General features: G+C 55.4%; 1 protein-coding gene across 5 annotated transcripts; it reads right to left on the bottom strand.

Annotated features, from left to right (window-relative positions):
• Positions 1–359: 359 nt before the first annotated feature.
• opn5 (opsin 5) lies at positions 360–20,285 on the bottom strand. Of its 5 annotated transcripts, none has more exons than XM_086143262.1 (10): positions 19,445–20,285; positions 16,879–17,008; positions 13,636–13,814; positions 12,942–13,245; positions 9,171–9,318; positions 4,889–5,008; positions 3,325–3,495; positions 2,918–3,252; positions 2,603–2,847; positions 360–1,093 (listed from the first exon to the last, which is right to left on the bottom strand). In XM_086143262.1, the coding sequence occupies exons 5-10, from the start codon at positions 9,292–9,294 to the stop codon at positions 1,015–1,017; spliced, it is 1,074 nt and encodes a 357-aa protein (XP_085999388.1). In that variant the 5' UTR covers positions 9,295–9,318; positions 12,942–13,245; positions 13,636–13,814; positions 16,879–17,008; positions 19,445–20,285; the 3' UTR covers positions 360–1,014. The 5 variants fall into 5 exon arrangements, with proteins under 5 accessions (XP_085999388.1, XP_085999387.1, XP_085999386.1 ...); XM_086143261.1 differs by lacking the exon at positions 19,445–20,285 and adding an exon at positions 17,106–17,205; XM_086143260.1 differs by lacking the exon at positions 19,445–20,285 and having other exon boundaries at positions 16,879–17,075.
• Positions 20,286–20,555: the final 270 nt, after the last annotated feature.

Genomic DNA, 20,555 nt, shown 5'->3' with positions numbered 1-20,555 from the left:
GGACGGCAGAAGGTCCTGGAGAACGTGGAGAAGACCATTTAAGGCATCATGAGGAGAAACCAGGTGGGAATAAATAGAATTAGAGAAGGTCCTTGAAGGGGCCTTGGAGGCTCCTCAGCAGGTCCGGGATGGAACGAGGTAAGTCCCGGATGCTCCTCCGGATCCCGGATCATCTGGAGATGAAGCATCTCCTCCGGCTGAGCGCTCACCTTCTGCCTTCCGGTTCTTTCCCGGAGACTCCAGAAGCAGAACCCGTCGCAGCTCCTCTGAGCGGAGCGAGAACGTCCGTTCTTCAGCGCCCTTGCAGAACATCTGCTGTGTGCAAAATGCAACTGGACGGACACTTGGACCGGCTGTGACCCCCCACCCAGCTCCATCTCCATCTCCATCTCCATCTCCATCTCCATCTCCAGCTCCATCTCCATCTCCATCTCCATCTCCATCTCCATCTCCAGCTCCAGCTCCATCTCCATCTCCAGCTCCATCTCCAGCTCCATCTCCAGCTCCACTGGAGTACAGAGACACGAGGCGGCGGCTGCAGGAGAAGATGGAGAACGTCTCCTCAGCAGGAGGAGGAGCGGCGTTCCACCACCGGGCACCTCCACCTTACAGCTCCAAGGAGTTTGTCACGTTTCTTCTCCAGGTGTCCCTCACGACGTCGCGAAGGAACCTCTTGATACTTTGGGGTTCACGTCAGGAAACATCTTCAAGGTCTTGCAGAGCCAGACTGGTGAAGACCACCATCTGGTCAAGTCCTGGACCTTGGACAAGAACCCAGACGCTTCCCTCGGTCCACCGGCACCTTCCTGTGAGCTCCAGAGCGGAGGACCTTCGGAGGTCCCGCTTGGAGGCCGAGAAGCAGGTGAGGAGCATCGGGCAGCGCGTGGAGCCGGCGTGGGTCTGAAGGGACGGCGAGCGGCTGAAGACGTGGCGGCAGGCAGCTTGTGATTGGGCGTCTGGGGAGGGGGCGGGGCCAGGCGGACCGGAGGAGGACGGCTCAGAAGGTACCGGGTCCTAACGTCCATCTCGCATCTCCATGTGAGCGTCTTTGGCGGGAGGCGGGTCCTTCAGCGAGCCCGAGATGGCGTAGAACCTGCGGGGACGGGAAGACGGACATCAGGCATCAGGGTGGTCCTGACCAGGAGACCGGAGCTAGTCTGAGGTCCAAGGGCTGGTCTGAAGGCTCACGTATGCTCTTGTTACGCGTCAGGACGGATCTGTACGTCCGTCAGAAACCTTCTGAACGTCACCGCCTTCGTTCCTCCACGCCTCCTTGGGGCCGAAGGTCCGCGAGGGGGCGCCGCTCAGAGTCACGGAGCTCCTCCTTGGACCTTCACACCTCTTTCAACACCCTCCAGTTCACCCCGGGTTCCCCGCCAATTCCCTCCCAGATGTTCTGCGGCAGGTGGACTTCAGGGGTTCAAATCCCTGGACCTCCAGGAGACCAATGAAGGCGAAGAGGGCCGGAGGCTCGGAGCGTAGAAGAGCCTTCAGGCCAGACCTTAGGTTGGTCCTTGATGTCTGACCTCCAGGACCAAACCCATGGATGGATCGATGGATTACATCCGAGGACAGACCGCAGGGACTTCCTTCAAAGTAGCCGAGGTCCCGTTAAGACGTTCCGCTCAAGGAGGTCCTTTCCTGCCGACGCTGATTTGAACCTCATGGACCTACGGTGAGGAGAAAGGAGGCCACGCCGGCTGGCAAACATCTCCTCATTCACAGAACCTCAGGAACACAGCAAGACCACCCAGATCTTTGTTCACCATGAGAATCACCTAATCAGACCCGGAGGCCCGGCGCTCCACCAGAAGCTTTTCCTCGTCACCAGGTCCACCACGACCCTGGTGTTTGCTTCACCCTGGACGTTCTGGTTCCTTCCGGTCTTTCTGGTTTCTTCACGTGGTGTCAGAGGACCAGAAGGCTGGATTCACACAGGTTCTGGCCTGCTGACCTTCAGATTCCTGCTGCCACTGAGTCAAGAGAGTCCTGCAGAAGAACCTGAAGTCCATCAGCCTTTTGTGACCTCTGCTGGCGCCGAACGGAATCATAAAGAGCCGAAGCGAAAAAAATGGGCGTTGAAGACTTCCATCCAGGTGGAGACGAGAAGGTCAACATCTCCGCCCGTCAACATCTCCACCAGACTCCAATAAATGACTGTTCCACTGAAGCAGTCCAGTGTCTTGCAGAGAGGGACCTCCTTTCCAGAAGGCTGTGGTTAATATGGAGATAGGGTGCAGGACATTTGGTGGGCCTGCTGGAGGAGGTCTAGGAGGCACAGAAGGCCGGGTTCTGCTGGGTCTCTGTTCTCCAGGATCAGAAGATCTCCGTTGAGGGTTGAGAACATCCATGGACGGCGTCCACTGAACCCAAGGAAGGAAGGAAGGAAGAACCTTTGACCTGGCGACCCTGGTGCTCTGGTGGACACCACGTCAAGGAAGGTCCTACAGAAGGGTCTACACAAAGATCCACGTGGACCTGGGGAAGTTCCTGTCCCACAGTGCCCGCCTGCCCCCCCGCCGATCTTCACGTCTCCACGCTGACCTCCTACAGCCTGACCATGAGTTACCCGAAGGCGGCGCCCCGGAGAAGCCGGCGTTACCTGGACTTCCTGAAGTGCCTGCGCTTGCCCAGGACCTTGAAGCAGCAGGCCCGGGAGCAGGAGTTCTTCAGGCCCACCAGCTGGTAGATGATGGGGTTGTACATGGCGGAGGACTTGGCGAGCAGCGTGGGCACCAGGGACACCGGGACCGGCACCGAGTCCGGCTCGCCGAAGGCCGACACCACCGACACCACGGCGTACGGGATCCAGGCGATCAGGAAGCCCGCGCAGATCAGCATGGCCACCTGGGAGGAGATACGAGGGGACGGGTCACCTCGGCTTCTGGAGGCCAGAAAGCGCCGCGGTGGAACGCACCTTGGTGAGCTTCATCTCCAGGTTGTGGCTGTTGTTGATGCGGGCGTCGTAGTGCGACACCTCCTTCGCCGAGGACTTGACCTTGAAGATGATCTTGACGTAGGAGAAGACGATGATGCCGGTGGGGAAGATCAGGCAGAAGAAGAGGATGACCATGACGAAGCTCTGGCCCGACACGGAGGCCTGGGCCAGCCACCAGTCCAGCGTGCAGGAGGTCCCGAAGGGCTCGGGGGCGTAGTTCCCCCAGCCCAGCAGGGGCATGGTGGCCCAGAAGCCCGCGTAGATCCACACGAAGGCCAAGCACAGGAAGGCGTGCTGGCGCTTCAGCCACGTTCCTGCAGGAGAGCAGAAGCAAAGCGTCTGAGGGCTTCGGAGCCTCCGGAGGAGATCCGAGGAACCCCACCTACCGTACTGGATGTGGCAGATCTTCAGGTAGCGGTCCAGGCTGACCACGGTCATGGTGATGAGGCTCCCGCAGCCGAAGAAGAAGCCGGCCCAGCCGTAGAACCGGCAGCCCTCCCAGCCGAAGAGCCAGCGGTGGGACAGGCTGGACACGATGAAGAAGGGCTTCCCCGTCACTGAGGAGGGGCGAGAAGAAGGAGGACAACACCAGCTGGAGAAGAGCTCCACCTCGGAGGCGTTGGCTACATCTCCGAGGACGAGGGGCATGAAGAAGAGGATGAAGATGAGGAGGAGGAGGACGAGGAGGAGGAGGCCACTGTTGTCTGCTAGATATCAGGAGGAAGGTCTCCTCCCGCTTACTTCCTCACATGTTCTCTGGAACGTTGAGTCGTCATGAAAGTGGTTCCACCTCCACACACCCATTAAATGTGTGTGTGTGTGTGTGTGTGTGTGTGTGTGTGAGTCTCTGACACACACACACACACACACACACACTGAGAGGCTATTAGAAGTCAAATGCCTTCAGAGAAGATCAGTGTTCCTCTGCAGCTGTGGGGGATCTTGGACTTTGGACCAGCTCAGCCCTGGACTCTCCTGGAGACCCTGGACCATCAGGGATGCTGGCTTCTTCTGACCTTCTACCCGCGGTGATCTACCGTCCACCGATGTTCCTCCGACGTTCTAACGGAGTTCCTCTCACGTGACGGAGGTTCTCCTCTCAGGAGAGCAGTGTGTCCTGAGGGACGCCTCTGCGACGGCCTACTTCTGCGAGGAGCAGAAGCTGCGAGGAGGCGTCCTGGAAGCCCTGGTGTCTCCAGTCACATGGCCTCGGAGCAGAAGCTCCCTGAAAGCTCCTTCTGAAGACGGAGAGCCTGAAGGTTCAGGACGAACAGCTGACGCTCCTCTGTGGGTCTCACACAGCTTCTTCTACCACCAGCACTGCACACCACCAGGACCTTCTCCTGGTCCACCTCCTGCTCAAGGCTGGAACAGCTCCTGTTCACTAGTATAACTAGTTGTAACTAACCAAATCATGACTTCATTATTGAAATCAATCATTATTGATTTTAGCTTGTTATTAGAACTACCTTCAACTAATTATAACTAACAACTAAAACTAGTGATTGCAACTAGTTATAACTGTCAACTAGCAGCTAGTTAGAACTAATTATAACTCATTAGAACTGTTAGAACTAGGATGATGATTTGAAATAATCCTGATATTCCATCTTCACAGATGAAGCAGGCGCCTCCACCACCTCCATCACCTCCATGACCTTCATCACCTCCACCACCTCCATCACCTCCATCATCTCCATGACCTCCATCACCTCCATCATCTCCACCCCATTGAGCCCTCAGACCCACCAAGCTGAACCTCCAGGTCCGAACCCGGAGAACCAACTCACTTTCACTTCTGTCTTTCCAGAAGACCTTCTCGAGGGTTCTGCTGTCCATCCCCAGACCAGGAGCAGCTAAGGTTTCCAGAGCAACGTTCTCCTGAGTTCTCCGACTCAGAGCCCTGGAGAACCTGCTCATAGAAGAAGCAACGGGGAACGAAGAAGCTACCTGAGATTCCGAAGTCAAAGACGGCGAGGTTCAAGGTCATCAGCTCCGGAGGCTTCAGCTTGGTCTTCCGTTTGATGGTCATGTAGATGACGTACCCGTTTCCTGTGGCAGACATGATTCCTGCAGAGGAGGACATGGAGGTGGAGGTGGAGGTGGAGATGGGTGGAGGAGAGTCACAGTCAGAAATCTGCAGCTCCAGGGCTTCAGGAGAACCAGACAACTGGGATCTACTGGACCTTGAAGGATCCAGAGCAGAAATAAAGATCTCAAAGGCTCAGAGGAGAAATGACCAGGACAAAAGACCTCGCAGGGATGGGCTTGAGGGTGGATCTTCAAGGTCTGACACCTTGAGCCTAATTTTGTCTGGAGGAGAAATTATACGGAGGGGACCTTCTCGAGGTTATCTAATGGACTTTTCCTCTGAACCTTCCTTTCCTGCTTTGAATATATAAACATATTCAGAACATCTGCGAGAACTTCCCTGAAGGACCCAATCGGAAGAAATGATCCTAAACTGGAAGCAGACCAGGAGCTGGACGTTCCTCTAACCCGGGTACCGTGGGGTTCCACCATCCAACAGGCCACGCCTCCTGCCCAAAACACCAAACACAGGAACCACCCTTGGACAACTAGTGGACCACCAGTGGACCAACTGTGGACCACCTGTGGACCACCTGTGGACCACCAGTGGACCACCAGTGGACCACCAGTGGACCACCTGTGGACCACCAGCGGACCACCGGTGGACCACCAGGTGACCACTAGTGGACCACCTGTGGACCAACTGTGGACCACCTGTGGACCACCGGGTGACCACTAGTGGACCACCAGTGGACCAACTGTGGACCACGTGTGGACCACCAGTGGACCACCGGGTGACCGCCGGTGGTCCACCTGTGGCAGCTGCCAATCACCCAACCATTCACTCGCTCAGCCTTCGGACAGTTCAGTCTGCAAGGAACCAACGTGAGAGAACCCAGGCAGGAGAACCTGGAGAGGCTGCGAGGACAAGGGTGGTCACATGCTGGTGGCAGCCTGGAGAGCTGTGGTGCCCAGAAGGTTCTCAGGCCTGGTGTTTCCAGGAAAGAGCACCACGGTGGCTGTCGCCATGACATAACCATGTGCCAGCTTCAGAAGGGGGACAAGCAGGCGGATTGTCTGCTCGGAGATGTCACCAAGGATTCTCAGAAAAGGGTTTTTATTAGTGTGGTTGATCTTCAGCTGTTTTTAGGAGGGATGACTGGATCCAACTGTTCACCAGATAAACATCCTGGGGGTCTAACCATCAACTCCCAAATATTTCATGAGCTTCTCCAGGAATCTGGACTTCCTGGAAACACCTGGAGTGTAGTAACACGTCTAGAAGGTTTTTTCCCAGCTGACGGGGAGGGGGTTCTCCTGCAGGTCCAGGCAGATCATGGTCCACCGGTCCAGGACACCAGAAGGACCGGGGACGAGACAGGAGGGAGGCGACCCCGGTGTTCAGGAGACACCGATCCAGCTAAAATCCAGGAAGTGAAGGCGCCGTGAAGGTGGTTTCTCCTGCACCTTCTGATCTTAGAACCATCTCCTCGCTGGAGGGAGGAGGTCGGTCTCATCGGTCCAGGAGGCACCGTGGAGAAGTGCTCCGCATCCAGGAGAGAAGATCCAGAAGACGGACGAGCTGTCGAACACGCTCCGATTACCAGAAGGTCACCTCCTCCGTCCGCTGGTGGTCTTCATCCCTTCCATCCCCCGGAGGAGTCGATGAGGTCTCCTGGATCATCTCAACCTCCGCCGGGCAGACGTGGCTCCGGAGCTGGACCACCGGCCGTCTGCTCCTCCACATTCCTCCATCTCCTAGAAGATCTTCGGCGCTGAATAAACCTGATTCATTCCAATCATGGAGGACGCCACTTGAAGTTTAATGGAGAATTAAGAACCACAAAGGCCTCTCTGTGCCTGCCTCCATGTCCGTGCACTCATATGACACGTCGTCATGTTCGGAGACCATCTCAGCCTCCATCTGGCGGGTGGACCTTCTTCTCACATGAGGCCACGTGGGAAAAGGAGCGAAAAACATGAAAACATCCGGCCGGCTAAAGATCCGCAGAAACCAGCAGAAGGCCTGACTCCTGAGCCGGACCTCGGGATCAGGCTCCTCGGTGTCTTCTCTTAGCCCGGCCTGTGAGCCTAGAATGTTAGCCTGGCTGTTTAGCTTAGCTCGTTAGCCTAGCTCGTTAGCCTAGCCAACTGGGTAACCCGTGGTAATCCGGGATCTTCTGATTTAACCCCTGGTGATCTGGGTCTGGTGGGCGCTGATCTGAGGGGAACCTTCTTCCGAACCTCCGTGCGCTACAAGGTATCTCAGCGCTCTGAGATGATGGTGTAGGACACGTGACTGTGACAGCAAACCCTGGAACTTCTGGACCTTCAGACTGAAGGTAGACTCCACCCCCAGCAGGTTCATGAAGAAGGGAGGACCTTTCCGTTGCCGGGTTTTGTTTTTGACCAATAGGAAGTGGCACGGCCACACCAACGTCCTGTTTGGGGATCTTCTGCTCCTTTCCCTTATTTCTGAGGTCCTTCTGCAGGCCACACATTGCCCTGGCAGTGTTCTGGCTCTAGAAGGTACCTCTGTTCCATCTCATCCAAGAGAACCCCTGAAGTTCATCACCTTGATCTTGATTCATCTGTTCATCCGTCTGTCTCACTCCACAGCTCTGAGAGAACCAAAGCAGGAGAACCTGGAGAGAACCCTGGCAGGAGAACCTGGAGAGAACCCAGGCAGGAGAACCTGGAGGGAACCCAGACAAGAGAACCTGGAGGGAACCCAGGCAGGAGAACCTGGAGAGAACCCTGGCAGGAGAACCTGGAGAGAACCCTGGTGTGAAAACCAGCGTTCTGACCACTGACCCACTTTCCAAAGTAAAAGCTCTGAAACATCTTGAATCAGCCTGAAGATCTGGACCATGTCTGGAGAACCATGAGCCAATAATTCACATGGACATCCAGATCCCGACCAGATCCAGAACGTGATCCAGACGCAATACAGAACAACCACACTACAGTCTAAACAGCCCATAAATCCAGGACAACATCTGCAGATGTTCTGCCTCCAGGTTGTCCGACGTTCTCTACAAACATCCAACCAGACCAAGTTCTGGAGATCCTGATGTTCCTGTGCTTCGTTCAGGCCGAGGGAGCAGGTGAGCGCTGGCCTTCAGACAAACAGCTGAGATCCTGGGAAAGAAGCTCCTCACTGAAGGTGAGAAGGTGGGCCGAGGAGGAGCGAGAGCAGCCCGCAAGCAAACGTCTTCCAATGCTTTGGTCTAGTTGGAGATGAGAAGGACCATCATACGGCTCAGGGTGACGAGGGCGAGTTCTTCAGACGGCGATGAAGATACATCACAGCAGCGGACCCTGAGACCAGGCGTGAACAAAACATCTCCCCAGTCCAAGACGACACCAGGAGCAGCGACCGGACTCTTGTGGACCGAGAAGATCTCATCCTGGAGGAAGACCAACAGCCGGCGCGGCGCTGGAGGTGGGACCCCTGGGGTTCTGGGGTTCGGCCCGAACGTCGCCGCGGCACAGAAGAGCAGGTCGGAACCATCAAGCTCCTGGTGAACACCGTCCGCGGTTCTTCTGCGACTCCAAGAACATGGAGGACGTTCACCGGAGAACCTCAGTTACCCGGGCGGCCGGTCCAGGAGGAACACGGCTCTCGACCAATCACATTAGGGACACCGCAGGCTCCGCCCCCTGAGCGCAGGAGAAGCACTAAACACAGTGAACAGTGAGTGATGGACGGGTGAGCGAGAAGTTGAACCAGGGAACCAGCAGGTGAACAAACCACGACACGAGTGAACAAGTGAATGAGTACTTTTCTAAGTTCTACCAACTGGATCTCAGAGAAGGGTTGATGGGATGGAACCTTCTGAGGCCACCGATTGGCTGCTCCTGCTACCGGGAGGCGGAGCCCGACAGGAGGACCAATGGGGAGGAGACAGAGCGTCTCGGGACCTTCAGAGGAGCCTTTGCTTCCTGTCTGCTCTCCACTCCATCCTGTCGGGTTCCTTCTCCGTGGACGGACGGAGGTCCCGACCCGCGACACCACCGACGGCCTCCTTCCACTCCGGCGGCGCTGGTTCCTCCGCACGCCTCCAGGAACCGGCGCCGCTCCTTCTGCTCAGCTAGGAGTTCCCTCGTTCTACGGCGGAGAACAACAACCCCGGAGCAGATCCAGCAGAAGCTGCACCTCCTGTCGGTCAGACGGGAAGCCCTTCGGGAGCAGACCTACCGATGATGCAGATGTAGAAGGCGGCGATGATGTCGGCCTCCTTGGACAGCTTGGAGGCGAAGGGGTCTCCTGGTGGGAGGGAGTGGAGGGGCCGCGGAGGCTGGAGCCACGTCTCATTGTCCATCACTGCCTTCAGGAGGGCCGGCTTCTGCAAGGAGGAGGAACAGGCTGAGAACTCCTCAGGCGCGGAGGTCTGGCGACCAGGAGGCCGTCCCTCAAACATCTACGGAACGTCCGAGGGGTCAGGGCACCCCCAGGGGGAACCGAGGCCAGGTTCCCGAGGAACATAAACGGAGAACAACTTGAGCTGCTGAAGACCTGTGGATTCTTCTGGCCGGTTAGGATTACTGCGATGAATCCAAAGGGAAAGCCATGGATGGAGAACTGAAGGAACGCGAAGAACAACCTCTGCGTGAAGCTACAACAACAACCGAAGTCGCATCTAGAGAAGCACGATTCTGTGAAAACGTCTGAAGGTCAACCTGGAAAGGACCGCCTCTTCTTCTGCACAACATCTCAGACATACCGTCCAGCGCTGAGAAGACCTGCACCTGTCTGACTGAGGGGGCGGGTCTTTGACCTCCAGCGATGGAACCCCTGCCAGATGACCCAACATGGTTCCTCTCACCCCGAGAGCTGGGCAGGGTCAGAGGTCACATGGGCTCTTTAGACTCCGCCCCCTTCTGTCAGTGAGCGGTAAGGAAGACTCTGGGATGAAGGCGGGACGTCTTCAGGACATCGAGCCGGTCCGCTTTCCAAAATAAGATGGAGTGAGAACCCAGACCTGGACAACAGAGAACCTTCAGACCAGAACCTTCAGACCGGAACCTTCAGACCAGAACCTTCAGACCAGAACCTTCAGACCAGAACCTGAGACCTCACTGAACCGTGGCTCTTCGTCACGCCTCCCTGCTAGCATAGCTCACAGGAGCTTGTCAGTCACTGAGAGGAACCCTTTTAAAATAAGCTCTTGTTGGTCCTCAGGTGACCGATCACCTTCAGCACCAACGTAACCACCGCCGCCTACTTCCTGTTCAGACAGGAAGTACTTCTGAGGAAGCGCGCACACAAAGGCCTTTCTCCTGCATAGGAAGCAGGAAGCCACGCTTTTGTTTTGGAAGCCGGGTCCACCTCCTGCCACCATCTCTGTGATCTCCAGACAGATTTTCATCATGAATCGTCCGAACAAAGGGATTCCAGGTCTTCAATGAACCATCAACCAAACATCTGCTCCAGGAAGGATTACGGGAGGCTGGCGATCCGTCCGGAGGAGCAGCAGGAGGTCATCAAAAGGTCAACCTTCTCTGAATTCCCTCAGACCATTCACAGACCGTTCACCCATACTTTGATAATCCCCGGCAGGATGTTCTTCTCGCACGGAGGCCATCCTGGATGAACCCGAGCAGAAGCAACCACTGCTCAGCACCTCCACAGGCTGGGAGGAGGTGGAGGTCCAACCAGCAGTGTTGCCAGGCCCACCGCTGAAGCTCCTGAGCCACGCCGCTCCATCCACATGACAACACAGGATCTCCACTGAACCTCCATCATGTGTTTGGACCGCGGGAGGAACCTGGAGAACCCGGGGAGAACATGGAGATGCCACACAGGAAGGAACCCTGTGGGAATCCAACCAGGGACCTTCTCGCTGTGAGGAGGAGGAGCTGACCACAGCCTTGTGACACCACATGACAATGTTCTCAACCACAAACATCCAGTGGTCCCCTGCCTGCAGAAGATGCTGCGTTCACTGACACCAACACCGACTCAAGAGGCGCTTCTTCTCAGCCGTTCCTTGTGGGCGGCCGGAGAGGCCAGAGGTCCTCTTCTGACGGTCCTGGAGATACATCCCGAAGCAGAAGTGGACATCAGAACGGGTCTCGGTGTCCTACAGGAGAAGCGATGGTCAGCTTCCGTCTCCTGCGCAGCACGTACCGCCTCCGCCGGCTCCTCTGGACCTCCAGCTGCAGGGCGGTGGTTCTTCTCACCAGGACAAGCCGACCTGATGGCGGCCTGACCTGAGAGGGAACCTGCCGAAGGACCCGACCTCACGTACGTTTCTGCTCGCATGCACTGCAGAACATCTCGCAGCTCAAACGTTCCATGTTCTACGGCAGGGCTGAAAGAAGGAGTGCAGCTCAGACCTTCAGGACGGCTGCCTCAGAGGAGACATTAAGTCACTGTTACTTTCCCCCTGAGTGGCCCTCAGAAGAGCTGAGAAGATTCCAAGGCCAAAGTGGAGACCTACAAGAATAGCGTCCGGGACGTTACCATGATGGACCTCAAATCCAGGGCTTCTCCGGGTAGGAGGACACGAGTAGACCCGGAGGCGCAAAGGACCAGATCATTCCTCCGGCCCAGAAGATACAGACCTACTTGGTCTGAAGTCCCCAGATGACTACAGGTCTGGAGGACGAGGGCCAAGCGGAGGAAGGCGCCGCCGTTCTCGCGGTGAGGAAGCTCAGACCCCTGCGGAGGTGGATCCATGGTCCGAGCCCTTGGTAGCGCACACACACCCTTGGTGTGATGCCAGTGTGTGTGTGTGTGTGTGTGTGTGTGTGTGCGGTTGCCGGGTTACGGCGGTCACCTGCTGCTCCAGTAATTGTCTGGTCCTGTTGATCGGTGACTCTTTGTTTGAATCCAATTACATCTTAATTGGCAATCGGGTCGATTGATCGTTCAGGCTGGAGCTGATTGCGACCTTCTGAGATGGCATCGCAGCCGGGAGCAGGAGGCCGTTCAAACCTCCGGGGCCGTCCTGGAGACCTTCAAGGAGGTGCTGGAAGATCTGAACCTCCGGGAAAGACGAGGATTCGGGGTTGGAACCAGCAACCCCAGAGACCCCTCCCACAAATCCAGCTGATCCCCCTGAAGGTGGTCCTTCCTTCGAAGGTGGTCCTTCCCTCGAAGGTGGTCCTCCCTCGAAGGTGGTCCTTCCCTCGAAGGTGGTCTCCTTATACGGCCGCCTTCCTGTCCTCAACCTCATTAGCTCTGATGTTCCTCCTGCTCCGGCGTGACCTTTGAGAACAAGCCTTCCTTTGTGCGAGTACTCGCCCAGTACTTCCAGCCTGCAAACACGATTTCCCCGGGAATATTTTATGTACCACAGATACTGTTGACAAGTATTGTGTGTACTGCGTGTACTGTGTGTACTGCGTGTACTGCATGTACTGCGTGTACTGCGTGTACTGCGTGAACCGCCTCGTCACGTCCGCAGCGCCGCCTCCTCCGGCTCGGAGTACACATTCCAGTAGTCACGGTACTGCGTTTGGGTTCGGTACGACTAAATACGAATAAACAAGAAGTAACTCTGCGTTACAGTTTCATCAAGACTTACGAAGCACCTCAGGACATGTACTTCTCGATGAGGAATACCTGCTACTACGACCGCTCATGTCAGCAGCGGTAATACTTGAGATTCAAAGTGTTTCTGGTCAGAAAGAAAATATTTCCCGCTCGGTGAAAGTAATTCCTGGTACGCCGTAAATAATCAAAGTATAAAAACATCATGAATACGCCATAAGAGGTGTTTGAAAGAGGATAAAGAGTACATGTACCATCTGGAGGTATCTGTGTACAAATACCTGGACTGTCCCATTCAAATATATGGCCGCTTCGGTCGCAGTAGTAGTAGTTGTAGTAGCACGAGTAGTATTAGTAGTAGTTAGTAGTACTTCTGACCTAGCTTTGGATCATCCAAGTACTCTCCACATCAAGGGGCGGTACTCTTCCGGTCCACTACGGAGTAGATGTAAAAGGCGGCAGCAGGACTACCTTTGAGAGTGCTCAGGTGGGTCCAGGGATCCGTAGGAGGTCCAACCCAGAGGTCAGATGGAGGAGATACCGAGAGAATCTCCGAGGAGGACCGATGGCGGAGAACGTGCAGAAGGTTCCCCTTTCAGTCCCGCCGGTCCAGAACCTCCACCTTCTTTGGCTCGAAAGAACCAGAAGCAAACGCAGATCTCAAAGGGGTCCGGGAACATTTTAATCCAGGGGCCGAGAAGAGCCTCCTCGCGCTCTCCTCGTCTTCGTCCGTGACTGCCGGCATCTTCCTTCTAGGAAGGTTAAGGACCCGCCTCTTCACCGGGAAGAGGAGGAAGAGAAGGAAGAGAAGAAGAAGGAGGAGGAGGAGGTCAGGTGATGAAGTCGCTGTTTTGACCTCACAAGGATGGTAAAGGCCGCGTGTGTGAAGCTCGACCCGCGGCGGCTTCGAGATACGAGCGGAGGCACGCGCAGGGCACGCGCACCGATCGATGACGCGCGGGTTCTTCTCGGACGTTCTCATGAAGAGAGTCTCCGAAGAAGAACCGGTTACCGGGTAAAGTTACGGATTACACGCGACGAGACGCCTCGCCGCCGAGGACCGGCTGAGCTGTCAATCAAAAATGGAGCTGTCAATCAAACTCCGAGCTGTCAATCAAAGTCCGAGCTGTCAATCACAGGCGGCGGCAGGTGTGCGCGGACTCACCTCCGGGTCACCGCGCGCCGCTCATCCCGGCCAAGAGTTGGATTCCCGGGAGAACCGACCGAGAACGGAACCGGGACCGGGACCGGAGACGCGGGCGGACGCTGAGCCTCCCGCCGGTGGGTCCCGGAGATCCGCCGCTCCGCCGCTCCGCCGCCTCTGACCCGCCGCCGCCGCCGCTGCTGACATTTATACGGACGGCGAGGAGAAGACTTCCGCTTTCACAATAAAAGCACCGGAAACACACACACACACACACACACATAAAAACACACACAAACAGATATACATACATACATACATACATACATACATAAACACACACACACACACACACACACACACATATAAACACACAAACATACATCTATAAAACGCGAACACACACACACACACACACTTAGATAAAAACACACAGACAGACACACACACACACACATACATCAATACATAAACACACACACACACACTCACAAACACGCACAAACACACACAGACAGATGTGCACACACTTACAGACACACACACACACACACACACACATACATCAATACATAAACATGCACACACACACACACACACAAAGGTGCACACAGACAGATGTGCACACACTTACTTACCCACACACACAAATGTACACACACAGATGTTCCCACACTCACACACAGACAGACACACACACACACAGATGCACATGCACACAGACACACACACTCACTTACCCACACACACAAATGTACACACACAGATGTGCGCACACTCACACACAGACACACAGACACACACACACAAACAGATATACATACAAACATACATACATGCATAAACACACACACATATAAACACACAAACATACATCTATAAAACGTGAACACACTCACACACACACACACTCACTCACTCACACAAACATACATACATACTTACATACATACATAAAACACACACACACACACACTCACATACATACACACTCACAAACACACACAGACAGATGTGCACACACAGACACACACTCACACACAGACACACACACACACACACACACACACACACACACACACACACACACACACACACACACACACACACACATTGCCCCATGCTTGTGCCTCCTGCACATGGAGGTTCCTCAGTTGTTCCTCAGTTGTTCCTCAGGTTCTCCTGAAGGCTCCACCTCCGCAGCTCCTCCATGAAGCCGCCCGGCGTGTTTGTATCTTCTGACGAATCTTCTTCCGGAAGCTTCCGCGTGACCAGATGCCGAGCGGTCGGCCGTCTGGAGGCTCCATGGGGTCGAGGTCCTGCCCGTCTCCACGGAGCCTCTTCGTGCTCAGACGCCTCTCGGCCCGCAGAAGCTTCCGGACCTCCTTCCACCTTCTGCGGAAAGATGGACGACCTCGGCGTCCGCTCCTCCGCGGTCGTCCCACGTGTTCGGGAGGGATTCGCTTGACGGGTTCTACACGCTGCACCACACACACACACACACACACACACACACACACACACACACACACACACACACACACACACACACACACACACACACACACACACACACACGAAAACATCCAGGACTGACTCAGAAAATTAGAATATTGTGATAAAGTTGTTTATCTTCTGTAATGCAATTAAAAAAACAAAAATCACTTTTTCATGATATTCTAATATTTAGACAGGATTTTTGAGTTTCATTAATATGTCAGCCATAATCAGCAAGATTCAAATAATTAAGACTTGCAATATTTCAGTTGTAATGAATTCAGAATGTCTGACATTTTTGTTTTTTAATTGCATTACAGAAGATAAACAACTTTATCACAGTATTCTAATTTTCTGAGACAGTCCTGCACACACTCACTTACACACCTACATACACACACTCTCACACACACACACACACACACACACACACACACACACACACACACACACACACACACACACACACACAGACAGACACACACGCCGCGAGGTGTTTTCAAACACAGGAAGTGACAGTGAACCTCTGTGGAGGTGGATCTGCTGAGGAACCTCCTGAGACCAGGACCTTCTGGTGAAGGTGTTCGCTGAACAGAAGCGGGAGGGGCGGAGCGGCCGCCGCGTCGCCATGACAACAGGTTTGCGTACATCCGTCAGAGCGGATCCTTCCGGAGCCGCCGGTGGAGGATCCGGGATCGGAGAACCCGTCGCACCGGACCCGGTCCGGCCTCCAGGCGGTCTAGACGGACCCGTCGGAGAAGGTGGGGCTCCTCCGGCTCCGGATCTTCTCCTCGGGGTTCCGAGGCGGCGCCGCCGGTCCCCTCGGCCGGGGAGGCGTGCGGCGCCTTAGGCTCCGCCCCCAGAGCGCCGCCGCGGGCCGGGACTTTCAGGCAGCCGTTCTCGTTCCGCCGCTAAATTTAGTGTCGGGTTCCCGCGGAGGAACAGAAGGACGCCTGTGGAGGCCGGGACCCGCCTGCCGGCGCCGTCGCCACGGCAACGGGGACGCCGACACACAAAAGAACACCATCACGACCGCAGGAGGCCTCACTCCTCGTCTCACTCCTGGTCTCACTCCTGGTCTCACTCCTGGTCTCACTCCTGGTCGGGCTCAGGTCTCAGCGAGTGCTCGCCTGGAGCTCCAGGTCAGGACTCTTCACTCCGACCCCTGGACGGCCTGAAGGTCTGCAGGAGCCTCTCAGCTTCATCCAGGGAGACCTGGAACACCAGGCTGGCTGAGGTCACCTGGACCTTCACAGGACCAGAAGGTCCAGGAGGAGGTGGGGGGGCCAAGTCTCACACACACACATACACACACACACATGCATGCATGCATGCAAACACACACAGAGGGCAGACATGCATGCAGCCACACACACACACACTCTCACATGGTCACACATGCAGACATTGACAGACACACACTTGCATACACACACGTACACATACAGGCAGGCAGACATACATACATACATACATGCATGCTCTCACTCACACACACACAGAGGGCAGACATGCATGCACCCACATACACACATACAAACATACACATGTGCACACATACACACTCACGTATACATACACATACACTCACATAGACATGCACACATACACACATACATACATACTCACGTGCACGCATAGACACACACACACAGGCACACAGGCACACACCCATACATACATACATACATACATACAACCACTCGCACACACACTCACTCGCATACACACAGACACACACACACACGCACAGACACACACACACACCTTTGTTTTTCACCCAGCAGCTTCAGAGGGGATGAAACAGCAGCAGGTCCCGAGGGGATGAACATCATCCATCATGGGACCTGCGAGGAGACCAGGACCTTGGTTTCTTATCTTCTCCAGATCTCCTTCCCTGGAAGCAGGAAGCAAACGCAGCCTTTGTTGGACGGCCGGCAGCCGGAGTTGTTTTAGAGGTCGGCGTGAAGAAAACCCGGATTGATAAGAAATACCAGAAGACCCGTGGAGAGACGGTCACATGACGTCTCCTGGCCGCCGTCCACAAAGACCTGCGGCGACGCGGAACCTCCGGCCGGGCCGGGGGGCGGCGTTCCAGAACCTTCTCAGGGTTCTTCTGGAACCTTCCACCGGTTCGGGTACCTCAGGTAGCTTCAGGTGGCTTCAGGTAGCTTCAGGTAGCTGAGCCTCGTGCTCAGATGTTCCTCCGTCCGGCCGAACCCCGGAAGGCACCTTCTCGCCGGACCCTGGAGGAGGAACCGTCCCGGATGGAATGGAGACCTCCCGAAAGCTCGGCGGAAGCGTCCACCAAACGTCCTGCAGGGTGCAGGACATCTGATCTTCTTGATTGAATTTGAGGAGATGATCTCATGGCCCGCGGCGCCGTCTCCTGACTCCAGGGGTTAGTTAGTCATTTCCCAAGGATGGTTCCTCATGATGTCCTTGCGATCATCTCTCCAGCACGGTGAGGAGCTGCTGGAGCTCCTGGAGCTCTGCCGAGGAACACGTCTGCCGAGGAACACGTCTGCCGAGGAACACGTCTGCCGAGGAACACGTCAGCTGAGGAACACGTCAGCGTGGACGGAGAAGAGACGAGGTCACCGTGTTCGAGGAAAATGTGATCAGATCAGACTCGCGTCCTCCAGCCTCCTTCCCTGGAGAGCCGCCTTGGAAGGCCGACCGCTGAGAAGAACGGAGGTCGGTGGACCTTCTCGGAGCCCGCGTGGTGTCCAGGGTTGCCGGGGAAACCGTGATGCCTTTAAGAGCCGGGGTTCCATGAGGTGAACATCTCCTTGGGTCAGCAGGCGCAGGTTCAGGTTCTGCTGGAGATCTATTCCTGGATGCCGACCATGTGCTTGCTCCTTCTGGAACTTCAGATGATCGATCATCTCTCTTCTGTCCATCGGCCGATGAAGGCCAAAGAACTGGAAAGCATGAACATCCTCTCCGGCCCAGCAGAAGAAGATCTCGCCCGGGTCTTCGCCCTCTGGGGACCCGAGTCCGTCGGTGACTCGGACCAGACCTTGTCGGAGCAGCAGGACCTTCGACTCTCAGACCTTCACAGCCTTCAGGTGGCTTCAGCTCTTCCTCACGCACAAGATGCTGCGATTCTGTCTACAAGTAATCTGAGTAATCTGAGGAACGGCCCGGGAGCCTCAGAGGTCCTCTGGTCCCCCAGATGTTCCTGGTCCTGGAAAGGAGCTCCAACTAGACCATGTTTGGACCACCAAGGATCTTGAGCAGATGGAGATTCATTTATGGAGGGAAACAAACTGAAGAAGAAGAGGAAGAAGATCAGGAGGATCAGAAGACATTCAGACTTCTTCTTGGCCCAGAGGAGATCTTAGAGGAACAGAGCGAGGAGGTTCTTCTGGAGGTGAGGTTCTTCTGGAGGTGAGGTCATCAGCAGTGAGGATGAGATGAGAACAAACACCTGAGGTGAGAAGAGAAGCTGCAGAGCCACGGGTTCCTGCAGCAGATGCAGGATCCTGGCTCGTTAATTTGGCACCTCCAAGTGTGAAGACGTCACCTCACCTGGATCATCACGCACCTTCTCAGAGGAGCTGACTCATCACTTCACCTCCGCAAATCACCGCTTCATGCAGGAGCTTCAGACGGGCCTCGGAAGCCTTCGGTGAAGTTGCTGGGTTTGGACCGGATCACGAGGAACATCAAGGATCCGAGTGGTCCTGGAGCTGCAGGAGGTTCTCCTCAGGCAGGCAGACCTGAGACTGGATGGACCCGGACCTCCAAACCCCTACGAGGAAGCTCCTGCAGGCCGGTGGAGCTGAGCTCCGTCAGCACCGAGCTCAGGAGAAAGACCAGGGTTGGCCTGAAGGCCGAGCAGGGAGAGGAACCTCGGCTCCTCCACCTGGAGAAGAGACCGGAGGGGACGTGGACCTCGGAACATCATCATGGGATGTCTGAGGAGCAGACGGACAAAGACCTAGAGCTTCAGCGATTGGAAGTCACGCCGAAGGAGGCGTCCGAGCGTGGGCCGATCACCATGGCCGTCTCCATGGCAACCAGACTGCCCGGAAGGATCTCCTCTGGAGCTACTGACGGAGAAGGTTGTCCACGTGTCCTTCACACCGTCAGGGTCTCTGCTGGACGCTGCCTGAACCCCTGGATGCTCCTCAGCCCAGGGTTTGATGGAAACACCAGACGTTTCCATCAAACCCTCAGGTTGAGGTAGAAGCTGCTGGAGTTCTCAGGGGGCGCCCGGCACAACACACACACACACACACACACACACACACACACACACACACACACACACACACACACACACACTCTGATGGTAATTTACTTTAATCTCTTCAGGTCTCTGTACCTCCTTGAAGATGTTCCTCCTTCGGACGCCCCAGAGGTCCCACACCAGGGAGCAGGACATGTAGTTTTTGAATCTTCTGGACTGAACCTGCAGCTGCTCTCCTCGATGTCGGGAGGTGGTTGGTTTGCAGAAAGTCACCAGAAGCAGCGAGATGGTCCTCAGACCAGATGTCAGTCTGGACCTTCACCGTGTCGCAGCTCCGCCATCAGCATCATCTTCCTGAATCTCATAATGCACCGAGCTTTGCTCCTCTTCCGCTCCCCGGCTGGAGAAGATGTTACCTCTGAAGCCCTTGCCCTTCCATCGCCGTCCTCCAGCCCGAAGATCTGCTCTGAGACTCCAGATCAACCTGTGGGAGGAGAGAACTCCTGCTCCAGCAGGTTTTACCTCAGGCCCTCGGCGCCTTGGACAACGTTCTCTGTCCTTTCAAATGTTTGGGACGAAAACTCAACGGCCTCTGAAGAACCCTGGAGCAGAAGGTGGACTGAAGAAGAAGTCCAGTCCAACATCACTGGACTCTCTCTTCATCAGGCTGTAGACAATCTCTGGTTGGAGGCTCATCTGCTCCTTGATGAACATCTCACTAACATCTCTGCAGATGAGCTGGGCTTCAGATGGGTGGAGGAGAAGGTGCAGGTCTCCTCAGAGGCTGGAGAACATCTGGATTGGTACTTAATGTCCCATCAGCCCAATGACATCTGGACCTGGAGCCACTAGGATACAGGAATCTGAACACACACACACACACACACACACACACACACACACACACACACACACACACACACACACACACACACACACACACACACACGACTGCTGCTCCGCAAACAGCCTTCAGGCAGGAAGTCTCTGCCAGAATAGATGTGCTTCTACATCTAAGAGATGGAATTCAGATGACAGAATGTGTGTGTGTGTGTGTGTGTGTGTGTGTGTGTGTGTGTGTGTGTGTGTGTGTGAGCTCACTGCATCTTCACGTCCTCCTGAACTAATGCTAAAATGAGTATTTGAACTTTCTGAAACGGGTGATCAAGCCTGGATAGCAGGGCTGGATCTACCAGGTCTGGGTCCACATCCAGAACCTCCAGCAGGTCCACACCCAGTAAAAGTC

This window comes from Fistularia commersonii, chromosome 36 (assembly GCF_037954325.1).
Source record: "Fistularia commersonii isolate RoL2024-O1a breed Wild chromosome 36, RoL_Fcom_v1.0, whole genome shotgun sequence".
Classification (NCBI taxonomy): domain Eukaryota; kingdom Metazoa; phylum Chordata; class Actinopteri; order Syngnathiformes; family Fistulariidae; genus Fistularia; species Fistularia commersonii.
Note: the sequence above shows the minus strand (reverse complement) of the source record. Positions and strands in the feature narration are given on the sequence as shown.

Excerpts from the sequence above, each read along its gene's own strand:
- opn5 (XM_086143262.1), bottom strand. The coding sequence starts at position 9,294 with ATGGACAATGAGACGTGGCTCCAGCCTCCGCGGCCCCTCCACTCCCTC. Across the intron at positions 3,496-4,888 it reads CTTTGACTTCGGAATCTCAG|TGACGGGGAAGCCCTTCTTC; the intron begins GTAGCTTCTTCG and ends GCCCCTCCTCAG. Across the intron at positions 3,253-3,324 it reads GATCTGCCACATCCAGTACG|GAACGTGGCTGAAGCGCCAG; the intron begins GTAGGTGGGGTT and ends GCTCTCCTGCAG.